Source organism: Hydractinia symbiolongicarpus, chromosome 8, assembly GCF_029227915.1.
Source record: "Hydractinia symbiolongicarpus strain clone_291-10 chromosome 8, HSymV2.1, whole genome shotgun sequence".
Lineage (NCBI taxonomy): Eukaryota > Metazoa > Cnidaria > Hydrozoa > Anthoathecata > Hydractiniidae > Hydractinia > Hydractinia symbiolongicarpus.
This window is the reverse complement of record NC_079882.1, coordinates 18087513-18100514: the sequence shown is the minus strand read 5'-3', so window position 1 is coordinate 18100514 and position 13002 is coordinate 18087513. Positions and strand designations below refer to the sequence as shown.

Genomic DNA, 13002 nt, shown 5'->3' with positions numbered 1-13002 from the left:
AATTGGTCCCAGGTTTTCCCTAGTTACCCACGCGGTGAAAAAACATTGACGTCACCACCTCGTTTCCAAGTTATTTGGCCTCAAAGTTTTAAGTGCATTGTAATGGCTTCACTAATCTTAATTAACTTTCCTTTGACGTCAATACTATTTTATCGATAAAGTTTGGTAAATTGCAGAACAATTTTATAGGCGATGTTTTATAGAATTTGTTAAAGAAAATTTTGAAGAATGTAATCCAATTTGCAAAAGTGACAGACAGACACACGGAACTGGCGTATTATTATATAGACTAGTCGATAAGGCCCGTGGAGAAATCCACTTAGGCAGAAGGACAATGGGAAATTAGGTTCTTTTAGATGTTTTTCTGACGTCAGCAGTGTATATACAAAAAAATGTTCTTAAAATCTTACACAAAATGTCAAATATCAAATCACATTAAATCCTTCACACAAATCTTACACAAAATAAAAAAGAACAGCTTGCAAGGTGTAAAATCTAGTTGATAAAAAGTTACAACAACGACACTCACAACACTAAACTCACAAAACCAACAGTAAGAAGACCGACAGTTACAACACCAACAGTCACAACACGGATAATAACAATTTCAAAAATAACGCATCTCAAATATTTACATCTTATAAGTGATTATGTTGAAAACCCTCAGTATTTTATTCTGAAGTGTCAAAAAGGAGGCCTCCAAGAGTTAGCAAAAATAAGTTTTTTACACATTTTAAATATTGTTTTTCCCTTACGCTTATACAAAAATATGAAAAAGCCGTAGTTTGGAAAACATAAAATTTAAATCTAGAAAAGTCAGTCATTTTAGTTGCATTACCATCCTCTCCCACAAAAATTTACACAAAATGTAAAAATCAACCAGTTAAGAACACAAAAATTTTCTCTTTTAGTTCCGCACTGCCCTTTACCAACAATTTTAAACATAAATGTCAAAAAATCAATGAGCAAAGAATAAACTTGAATCAACAAAGATTATGTGTAGAGCTTGAAACACTAATCAAAATAATGTTAGAATCAAGTACAACACTAACAATAATAATAAAGTCAGAAATAACACATCTCAAATATTTACTTCGTTGAAAACCTTTAATATTTCAATCAGAAGTGTCAAAAAACATCAAATTTATATCTGGAAAACATTTATTCAATTACATACTATCCTGTTTCCCAAAAATATACACAAATTGTAAAAATTAACAGGTTAAGAACACAAAAAAATTTTCCTTTGTATGATGATCTGTAGTTACCTTTACCAACCATTTTAAACGTGAATGTCAAAAATAAATAAGAAGTAAATTTGAATCAACAAAGATATTACTTTTGGAAAACAGAGTGTATATACGGTCCGTCCTCACACAAGTTAACACAAAATGTAAAACAGATCGGTTTTTGAGGAGCACATCCAAATCAACAAAAATCAGTTCATTTAGCATGTTCTATATTGCTATTGCCCATAAATCTTCCACAAAAAGGTTATGAAACACATCAAATTATAGAAAAATCAGGCATTTCATAAAATATAAAAAACAAAAAAGTTTTTTCATCTTCACCAAAAACGGTAATATATTACCACAATTACAAAATTCTTAACAAAAACGTGAAACCATGGAATTTTCTTCCAGCAAAAATGACATCACATACAGTTTAGTTCTCCCCAACAAAAGTTTATAATACGAACTATGGAAAAGCCATTAGCTTACACAACAGCCTTTAGTGGAGGCCAATTCTACAAAATTTGTGCTTTCAGTATATTGCATGTGGTCTTTTTCCCACAAAAGTTTACAGAAAATTTCAAAAAACAGCAGTTTGCAACACAAACAAAAACACGAACAACCTTCCCGAACCGAACGACCATCCTCTCATAAATTAAAATAAAGTCAAAAACCCATGTAAATTTCCAATCAAATGTCTAGCTACACCCCCCTGTAAAAATAACCTGGCATTTTACATGTAGGCTGACGAAAGTTAAACAGGATGTCAGAAACAAAACAATAAAAATAACTTAACACACACGTTTTAAATTCTGGAAAAAAAAATATTCCACTTGTCATATTGCACGTGGTCCCTTTGTAAAGTTTACAGGAAATGCGAAAAGAAATATAAAATACATCTGCAAAAGTTCAAGTCTTTAAAGATTTTGTAGGTAGGTAGCTAGCTAGCTTGTTACAACATAATTCGTGCTCATAAAAGAAAAGAAGTTTGGAAACTAAGGTAGCTAGCTATAGATAATTAAAAAAGAGGAATAACAATATAAGTCATAGGTTAGAGCTAGCCCATGGGGAGGACAACATTAGCTAGCTAACAGTAGCTAAGACCCCCAGTTAAATATACTTAAACTGGGAACACTTAGCTAAAACTAAAGCTAGCTATTTATGCTTAGTAAAACACATATAAAGAGAAACAATAGTAATGTAAAAATATTAACATTACAGTGATCAGTAAGTTCAGCAAACCAAAGTTTTCCGTTTGTTAGTCAGCTAACAGCTTTATGTAGCATTTTGAATTTTAGGACAAACACATTAGTTACGCACCAGGGGATACATTAATTATGCAACAAAAACATAAACAAATATGGTGGCTAGGTTTGTTTTTAAAAAAGCGCTAAAATATGAAACTTCAAGAATTTGAGGCTTTTGTTGGAAAATGCGAATCTGCTTGCTCCAGTGACATAAAAACTAAACGTCTAAAAACATTAAAGTTCTTACTATTTGTGATTTCAAATCCACTTCAACCTCTAGCTTCTATTTTCTTCTTCTAACTTTACTACTTTACTTCTAGCTCTAGCTACCACTTCTCACTTCATTTCTTGGACTTTTCTTTCTCTGAATTACTTTTTGCAATTTTTCAAGACGAAGGGGCTGTTTCCTTGTTGTTGCTTTTGTGTCGAGGGTTACCATTTTTCGGGAGTTAGCCGTTAAAATTTTTTCAGCAAATCAAGTTGCTTCATTTAGATCACGTGATGTAAACAAAGTAAACCCGCTGGCAAAATAGATATAACTTTTTCGGAGACTTCAAAGGAAATTTCGGCTACATCAAAGGAAAATGAACACATCTACTTTGCCTGTCACAGACAGACGGACACACTCTCCGTATTATTATAAGAGATATCTTTGACCATCGATTACAAAGCTTTTGTGGTTCAAAGGTTTTATCATCAACCCGTCCATTCCGAAATGGATTAGGGGACTTAGGCTTAGAATACTTGCCCCATTTAGTCCCAGATTGTCCCTTGTTACCTACACGGTAAAAAATGATTGACCTCACCACCTCGTTTGACGCCTCGTTAAATTTGTCGATTAACATTTGGGACATTACTTTTTTTGGCTACATCAAAGGAAAATAAACACATCCGCTTTGCCTGTTACAGACACACACACACAGACACTCTTCATATTATTTTAAGAGATTGTTGTAAATGGCATCGTCTAATTTTTCTTTCTTAATAATTTAACAAACAATTTTTCATATAGGTGAATATTTATCATAGCACATCCATATTTCATTCTCAACAGAGAATGCTTCACCCCCCTCAGACCTCTGATCATGACGGGCGAGTATAATGCGTGTAAGTCATATTAAAGAAGAACTACTTTGTTCATCACTAACATACTGCCAAGCAGTGAGTGGGATTCACTACGTGTGGCAATATGTTAGTGATGAACTCAGATAGTTTATCCGGATGATGGTATACAAATAGGTGAATATTTATCATAGCACATCCGTATTTCATTCTTGACAGCATGTTCATGAGTGCCGGGTGTCTGTGACTTTTAAAATCATTTGGACCTTCAGGCTTAGAGTTGACAGACTCAGCACTGTGCGGAGTATATATTACAATATAAAAAAGCAACTGTTCCATTGTTATGTCAGTTTTTTGTTGCGCGAAGGGTGTACAACAGACAACAAAAATTTCCAACGCATTCATTTAACAGATAAAATTGGAGAATACTTAGGCCATGTCTGAAAATCATTTTTTTTTAAATGTTAATAATTGCAGGTTACCATTATTGTAACAAAAAGTCTCGTATTGTTGGCATTTTTTTTTATTGCGTAGGTAGCAGAAAGAATCATTTCTACACTTCATTCACTTGAGCAATTTGGATCCCTGACATTGAACTGGAAGTTAGAAGAAGCCAAATTGTTCTGGGACAAAGGGGAACAAACATATGCTTTGAAACTTTTGGAATCTCTGAAAGAGGTGGTTTGTTTACTTAGTTAATTTATTTATATACTAGTTGCAGGATCCATCCCCCATGGTCCTACTGGCCCACATGAGATAAAACAACTGATGTCACGATCCATCCAAGTTAATTGGCCACAAACATAAATATATTATGTCAAACTCATCCATTAACATCAATTTGCTGATTTGTCAGCTAACAAACGAGTCATAATAATATTCATGAGATTGTAGTAATGATGTGGCATAAGAAATAACTTACTGTGATTGTATATTTTCTAATTATATAATTGAGTTTTTATAGTTGGCTAATTTTCTTAGAATAACTTTAAAAAATATTATGTTTGTAGCGTTATAAAGTAAAAAAGTAGTAAGAACTACAATTTACGACGTTTAGTCGGTTCGAGAGCCATTTTGCAGTATACAAGTCCTAATATAATATGTTTAAATTTATAATAATATGGTAGCTACGGTCGTATCGTGCAATCATAAACATATCCCAAGGGGGAGTCAATTCGCTGATATACTTGTTCTCGAAAAAATAAGGTCATATTTTTTTTCGTTTTTTAATTCTTATATCTCAGTTGTCTAAAGGCACGTGGAATATGTAAACGAAACCACTACTTATTGACTTTGTGTATCTGGACTTGTCTAAAGATTTGTAAAATTACGAATACTAAAAAGCTACTCAGGCTCGTCAATAACTTAATGGTACTAACTTTTATGGGTAGCTATTTTCACAGGTCCACATGAATTACATTTTGTGGGTAATCATTGTGCAGATTATTTTTTGTAAAAAGTTTTGCGAGTATTAATTTTCACATTAAGACATTAAAATGTTATCAATTATTTTTGAAAGATTTTAATAAAACGTTCACACAAGTACACCTGATTTTTTGTGATTTAGGCAGCAGTGTTTGATTGTCTTGTGTGAATTAACTTTCACTCTGCGAGTGTTAATTTTTCACAATAGTATAATGAATAATATTTTGCAGATACAATATCTGTAAAAAATTAAAAGTGGTTTCAGATAAGTATATTTGAGTTAATTGCATACTGTGTTATATACGTATGTAGAATTAAAGGAATCCTGACGTACTTTTACAAGTTAGATTACCTAAATGATTAGTATGAGAAATTTCCAATGATATATTCACTTTTTTATAAAATAAGTTCATGTGACTCCAGGTAAAGCTTTTTAAAAAAATTTTCTCACTCAATCACCATTATGATCTTCTGCATTAAAAAATTGTAACCCTATTATGTATTTTTTCATGTCTGCTTTAATTATTACGGACTGTTATAGCCAAAAAAGATGCCTTCACACTGCAAAATGAAAAAAATGAAATTAATTGCATCAATGTTCTCACATGACTATGTAATCACACGAAAAATTAAATACATGTTCATGTTTTATTCATAAATGTTAGGGGGGGGAGGGGGTGATTAATATCGAATCATAAATTACTAGCGAAAAGAAAATTGCAGATATTTGAATTAAAAATAATGAAAACAGAGCTGCCCAGACGTTTATTTGTGCTCCAATCATTTCGAGGAAGACTGATTTGACACACCCCACGACATATGCAAAAGTTGTTGCCATATAATAAGAAGAGAGGTAGTTATGATCTTGTCAAGGGTGCAATACCAACATTTTTCTCTCGCTCCATAGCGCTTTTGTGCTGTTTGACCAACAAATATTGTTTGGAGAAAAAACGACAGTCTGGATTAAATTAAGTTTTTCGTTCTGGTAATTATTAAATATATACCTTATTCCAATTAACGAACGTGAAATTAATACAAAGGATATTTATGCGAACGCCTATAACAACTATAAAAAATAATTTAATTAATGTGATTTAGCTTAACTGATTTAGAAAAAGCATTAAAATAACACGAATCAGAAAATTTAAAGAACAAAATTTTGTGTGCACGTTTATATTTTTTTTGAGAATTGGTTCATTGATAACCAGTTTCCTCTGTGTTCTTCAAAACGCCCTCCAGCATGCCTTAATCACATTAAGGGGAACCGTATCAGGACGATATTATTTTTTTACGTCAGTCTAACAAAGGAACGAAGTATGTATGTGTGTGAGAATGATGAAGAGGAAGAGGTAAAGCAGGAAAAATAAATTAAGGAGACAATACCTGGAGTCACATGTTATTTAACAAAAAGTGGCTCTATCTTTAGGAATTTCTCATGCACATCTTTCAGGGAAGTGCAACTTGTAAAACTTCATTGGGATCACACTCTAATACGTATTCATTATGGCTAAATTTTTTTTAGAGTAATAAAGCAGATAAAAGTTATCCTATTATCCTTGGTTTATATGGATATTGGTTGGGTGAAACAAGAAGTCAAAACCCAGTTCGCATTATGAATGACTATTTGCAGCCAGTAAGAAAGTTTTAAATGCACTAGTTAGCCTTGGCACACTGGCTTGGTAAACCATGCCCACTAGTAAAATACAATGCTAGCGAATAAAGAACAGCTACTGCTTTGTCATATTGTGTTAGGACTTTATTAGTGTTTCGAAGAAGAGGCATAACAAAATTATTCCACCACTGCCCTAATTTTGGTGGTCGGCAATTTTCAAAAAAATACACTTTTTGTTTTAGTTAAAAGTCAAAAAAACCTAGAACCTGGTGTGATAGGTTTTTTTAATAGGTTTTTTAATAGGTTTGAGGAAATTTGGTCAAAAAACATAGTTCCTGAGTTCAGATACGCTGATGAAGGTTTAATTTATATGTTGTAATTATTGAGATAAGGTCTAAATAAAACGTGCCACCACGCTGAAAATTTTGTTAGCCACGCTCAAACATAAAACACAAGTCAGCAATATTGTTTTGTGCTAGCGTTTAAAGGTTAAACTGCATTGCTACGTTGAAGCATAAGACACAGCATCATTGGAAATTTTGGGGCTGTTTATAATTACAAAGATAAATCCGTCTAACTATCCTTTTTACTTAAGGAGCGAAAGATTCCAATGCAGAATTAAAAGTTAAGATTTGCATCATTAATATTACTGCCTTCCTAGCGAACCTGCCTTTTTTCCAATGTTAAAAAATAATCCTTATTTTCCGATAAACCTAATTGTGGAACTACTGTACATTTCTATCGAGTTTGTACCATACTAAGTTCTCTCTTATTTGTACCATACTAAGTTCTCTCTTATTTTAGCCACATGTGAGTGTGGGTAGACTCTTTCGAAAATTTGGAATGCATATATTCAATCAAAAGTCATAAAAGTTGGTTTTTCATTGCACTAACCAAATTTATTCTAAACCTATTTGTGCTTTTTTTGCCTATTTTATAACTTGCTAAGACCATATTAATAATACCGTTGTCCGTCGGTTCGGTGTAGAAAACGATTTGTGATTACCATGCACAAAATCTTCATGTTACAAATTGAAAAATGCGATATATTTTTACTGACTTTATTTTGATCGCTTCCGCGTAGTAAACCAATTACTTTTTACCAACAATTATGTAACAACGTGTTCTTATTCGGACTGGCAATTAATTTTACAAATTTTCTGAAAATATATTTTGCAAAATAAATCCACAAAATAAAGCTACTGAGTGATTGTTTTAGCTGGACAGGGTAGCGACGGACTGTTTACCGTGTTTAATTTACACGAACTTGCAATAAAAGTTTAAATGTTATGCCTATAAGGCCCACTGATGTAAGCACTCTGATGTAAGACAGTTTTTGCTATGTCGTGGTAACAACAGGTTGTAACATATATTTATTTTAGCTAAAACGACACCGGGTCTTCTAGCTAGTTTTAAATAATACTGAACTGATTTTCTTGCTTTTAAAAGATAATCTTACATCTATGATATTTCTGCTTCTGTAGTAAACCCGCCTTTATTGCTAAATTTTAATCATAAAGTTGGAATTATTCTCAGATTAAAATAACCTATACAATTTTTATTTAGGCAATTGAAATAATGACAAAAAATTCATATGATGGATTTTACAGTCCTATTCGTGTAAATATTGTTGTTATTATTATTTCTTAGCTCTAGCAGTTTTTAAGTTATCATTGAATAGGGTTTTTTTATTTGTGTTATTTCTGTTATTAAACTTTCAGGCTTATTTTTCACTTGCTAAATATGCAGACTGTCGATATCAAGATATTTCTGGTTACATGAAATCACATGTACATAAGAGAAAACAATCAGTAACAAGGACAGTACAGGTAATTTTTTAAATGACATTTTGACAGCATTCTGTGACTTTTTGGATTAAGATGGAAATCGCTTATCATGCCGAAGATTTTATCAGAAAGAATGAAAAAATATTTGTTCTTTCACATTTTGCATTTGACAGAACAAAGTGAGATTCTAGGGATTTTTTTGGATATCTTGAGGTTTCTTGTTTACATGATATAAGGTTTTCCAAATTTCACTCTGTGGATGGTAAATTTTTGTATTGTAGCAAAAACTACGAAATTTATTTATTCCTGCAAAATAATTGTTGCCTAAAAGTAATATAACTCAAATGTTTATGACATGTTTATGAGTCGTATTGTAGAAATATTTCTGTACTGAATAGTAAGAAAAAAATATTAAAAAACTTTTACATTTTATTTTTTCAGATTGACATTAAACATTTTAAATCTTCACCATCAAGACAACATGATGTAAAAGTGTAAGTATGATTTCAGCAATATTTTTAAATACGTTTGATTTATGTACAATCTTTGATCAAAATATATGGCAATGCCTCCCCTCCATTAATAACGTCAAAAAAGAGCCTGTCAGGGTTTAAAGGGATTGCCCACTACAATAATAAATATAGTGATATCTGAAAAATTTCTGAAAAAGAAAATAATTTTTTTTTGGCAGGAAATATTTTAAACCCTTAATAATCTTATCGAAAAAAGTAAACATATACTTTTTTTAATTTATTTCAAAGTCCAGGGCAAGTTTTGACTATCCTAAAAATTTGGAATAGAAAAGTTTAATTTCTTAAGTTTCTTGTTGTTTTTTTTCCAGTCGCTCATCACTAAAAAGTAGGGCAAAAACAACGAGTATTAAAACTCAATAAAATCAGGGTACACCAGGTGTGAAAATTTCGAAACCAGCATGTTCAGCATGTCCTTTTCGATCAGTTTAACAAATTTTATCCAAAATCGGAACATTTTTCACTTCAGTTCCAAATAACCTTTTTTGAATTGCATGACGTCACGCAGAATAAGTTACACAAAACGCTTCTTATTTGGATTTTTGAATAGATCCAAGTAAAATAAATAAAGCCTGAAGGTTTTAGTTTTAAGGAAGTTTTTATTGGATTTAAGAAATTGATTTCATTGGAAAACGAGGCTATTTATAGGAAGGATTTAACCGTCACTTTGAAACTGCAGTTCAGCGAATTGACTGTTTCCAAATCAATTTCAGAAAAACAAGATTTGTTTATGCTTTGATGTCTCCATGCTTTTGAAACCATTTTTTGCCATTAACTATTATTGATTAAATAACAACATTCTTCAGGTAGCAAGTCTAAACTGAATAGACCCAAAGGAATGCAGTAAGCTGGGGGTCACACACAGCATCTTCTTTTGTCCGAACTCCCGTCCAAATATCAAAAGTCAATAAAATAATCCTGATAATGAAAATACGCAAACAGTTATTATCCTGTAAAATCCACCTGTATCCAAGGTGATTGAAAAAGTTGTACAAGGACTATTGATTGAATATCCAGAAAATACCAATTTATCTAATGGTAACCAATTCCGTTTCAGACTTTGTCACTTAACTGAACTTCCTGCTAATCTTTATTGGCACTGTGTAGTTGAAGTTGTCAAATCATGGCAAAATAGTCAGTGGGGTATTTTTGGTGCACAAAAGGATTCGAACTATTGTCAATTTTACCGACCTTTGTACCGTTATGAAACATTCCAAACATGCAGTATAATATACGCAAAAAACCTCGCGGATAAAGTTTACAAAAAGCTGTCTATCAGATTGTGATTTCTGTTACAAAGTTAGACACGACATATTTTGCTATTCAGATCGGCAATACTATTTGTTACACACTAGTTATTTTTCAAATTTGATTTGTGAGATCTTCTTAAACGGAAAATTTCTTATAAATTACAATTTTCAATAGGTCAGTTTGGGGTACACTGACTAACAGGAAGAAAGAGACCACAAGCCCCATCTAAAATTTGCAAACTTTAGTAATTTAGTAGACCCCCTCAAAAAAGAACGGGGTATAAGAGAGTCAATCAGTGAGAGAAAGCAAAATAAAAAAAATTATATAGGAGTAAATCTTAATTGCTCGAAAAAGGAAATAGCTGTAGTTAAAAAAATATATTACCAGAACTGTCACAAACAGCGAATCCTGTTCATCCTTATGGCGCGGAGACAAATAAACAAGAACGGAATTGGAAAATTTACATTCTTTCGGAGTGTTTCCGAAATCATGTATGTTGGCGTGTCATTAGCGTAGCGAAAAGAATTCCATTTCATTTTAACCAAATTTTGTAAAATCGATGTATTAATGAATTGATATGTTGGGGCGGCTTCGTTTCTCTGTTACGCAATGTTTTGGAAATTTTATTTTTGGCAGACTACTTTCCAGGCATTTGGGGAGACCTTAATTCTGCCTACATTCACTTTTGTAAACTTTGGTGGAAACACTTTTACTTTATCAGTTAGTGAAATAATGCTTTTGAACACTTATTTTATCTTTTAAAAAATAAAATTTATAACAGCAAAGAAAAAAATATTAAAAATAGTTACCAAGATAAGATTTGAACACACCACTAATCCCGTTTCGGTGCTCGGAGAGGGAGAAAATTTCCATTTTTGTGCTCACGAGCTTGTAATAGATCTATTTCAATATCCATTTCCATTCCACAAAATACGCAGCCGGAATAGAAATACTAACATGAAAATGAGGTTAGTTTAGAGACAATTTTAATTTTCCAGTGAAGTGATGCACATGTAGTTTGTTTACCTTTATTGTTTCTCTAACTTGTCAAATTGGCAAATTATGAGCTTTTGGTAAAAGAAATAGAAAATGGCATTTAAGAGTAATAATTAATAAAGTAATAATTGTAATAAGAGTAATGCTATCACCCAAGGTTAAATCATGCTTACTCATAAGTATCTTTGAGCCTTGATTATTTAAAAATTATGGCCTGTAAGAATGTTACAGTTGCAGCTACAGAAAGTTGTTGATGTTTTTTAATTCACAAATTGTTTTGTTAATCAGTAGTATTTCTATAAGTATTGTTAGTAATATTATTTCTATAAGTATTGCCAGATTGTTTATGGAAAAATATTCTGTTTAAGGATGCTCTTCTTAGACAAATCTGATAGAATAACCATGAAAACCTTTCTGTATTATACTTCTTGAGTTTCCGAATTTAAGCATTCTACTGTAAGAGGGCAATGTACTTTAATCAAATAATAATAAATACGCATTTATTTTTATTTTTTTTTTAATTTTTTTTTTTTTTTGGGGGGGGATAATTTCTTTAAAAGCTAAGAGAATTTTAGATGAATAAACCGGTCACGATTTGTTTCAAGTCACACGTTGTTTCAATGCACTCACTTAATGTTTAATGCTCGATCGATTCACCACAATAACTTAACCAGATGGCCTAAGAAAGTTAAGAAAGTTTTAAATATATACAGACGGCCTTAAAACTAATAATTGGCTTTGTTTTATTTTTTTAAGGATATCGCAGACAACATAACCTTACAGGTTTAACCCTATTCGGTCCGGGGTTTTTAGAACATACTATGACTTGGGGGGGGGATCTGCCCCTCAGTAACTTTTCATAGGATTGTTCAAATTGAATCAAACTTGGCACACTTATAGTACGTCATAAAAGGAACAAAATGGCGGCAATAAATTTTTGCTTGCGTCAGCACATTTTCTGTGACGTCATCAGAAGCTTGAAAATTGTTAAAAATGCCACTATCTGCTTAAAATATAATTACTTTTGTTCTAGAGCGAATTTTTACATTCTGTTTGAAGTTTCTGAAAGCTAAATAAAAATTTTTTAACATATCTTCCAGTTTTTACATGGATCGGATAAAAATTGCCCTAAAATCCGTTTTTTTTCGATTTTCGGGTAAAATCCGACAAAATCGGGAAATCGGATTAGTCACGTGTCAAAATTATTTAAAATGATTCTTCTTGATGAAACAAAGTTGTGTTGCAACTTTCAAGTTATAAGGATAATCCTAACAGGAGTTATTATATTTTCCCCATTATAAGCATTTCATAGAGATTTTAGGGGTAGTTTCGAGTAATGGCCAATATCAAAGCCTCTGAAAGGTATGGGACATAAAAATTTAGCATGCAGGTGTCTAATAGATAAATGTTGAAACTCAGTAAGTATCATAGCCATATAAGAAAGCAATCAGGAGTTATTAAAAAAAACCGTCAGGGGGGGGGGGGGGGCGGAATGTTAAAATAGTTGATAGATCTTGCTTGTCTTGCTCTGTCAAGTTGATTCTTAAAAGAATAAGAACAGTTTTATGAACCTTAAGCCTATTTTCTTAGAGAAGAGGCAACACTATACCTACTAAATATTTTTTAAAGTTTGATAAACCTATAATACTAATATGATTATGAAAAGTCAAACCGAAAAAATAAAAAATTTGTGATTACTACGTACACTGGGTTGAGCCAAAAATGTTTATTAGAAATGTATACTAAACGCAAAGGTTAAAGCATATTAGCAAGGAGTGTGACAATAATAACGATACATAGCTGGACACCACACCATCTCTGTGTACATAGCTAGCTAGCTATAACCTACCTATAATATCT

At 32.0% G+C, this 13002-nt stretch overlaps 1 protein-coding gene across 9 annotated transcripts in view; it reads left to right on the top strand.

The window, feature by feature from the left end:
* LOC130655469 (serine-protein kinase ATM-like) overlaps positions 1 to 13002 on the top strand; it is a 255466-nt gene that overhangs the window by 193811 nt on the left and 48653 nt on the right. For all 9 annotated transcript variants that reach the window (XR_008984665.1, XR_008984666.1, XM_057458230.1 and 6 more), the window contains 5 exons: positions 4076 to 4219; positions 6489 to 6599; positions 8145 to 8198; positions 8300 to 8407; positions 8807 to 8859. Coding sequence is in view for 7 of the 9 variants with exons in the window: in XM_057458230.1 (XP_057314213.1) it covers positions 4076 to 4219; positions 6489 to 6599; positions 8145 to 8198; positions 8300 to 8407; positions 8807 to 8859 (470 nt within the window). In the remaining 2 variants the exon portion in view is untranslated. The remainder of the gene's footprint in view (positions 1 to 4075; positions 4220 to 6488; positions 6600 to 8144; positions 8199 to 8299; positions 8408 to 8806; positions 8860 to 13002) is intronic.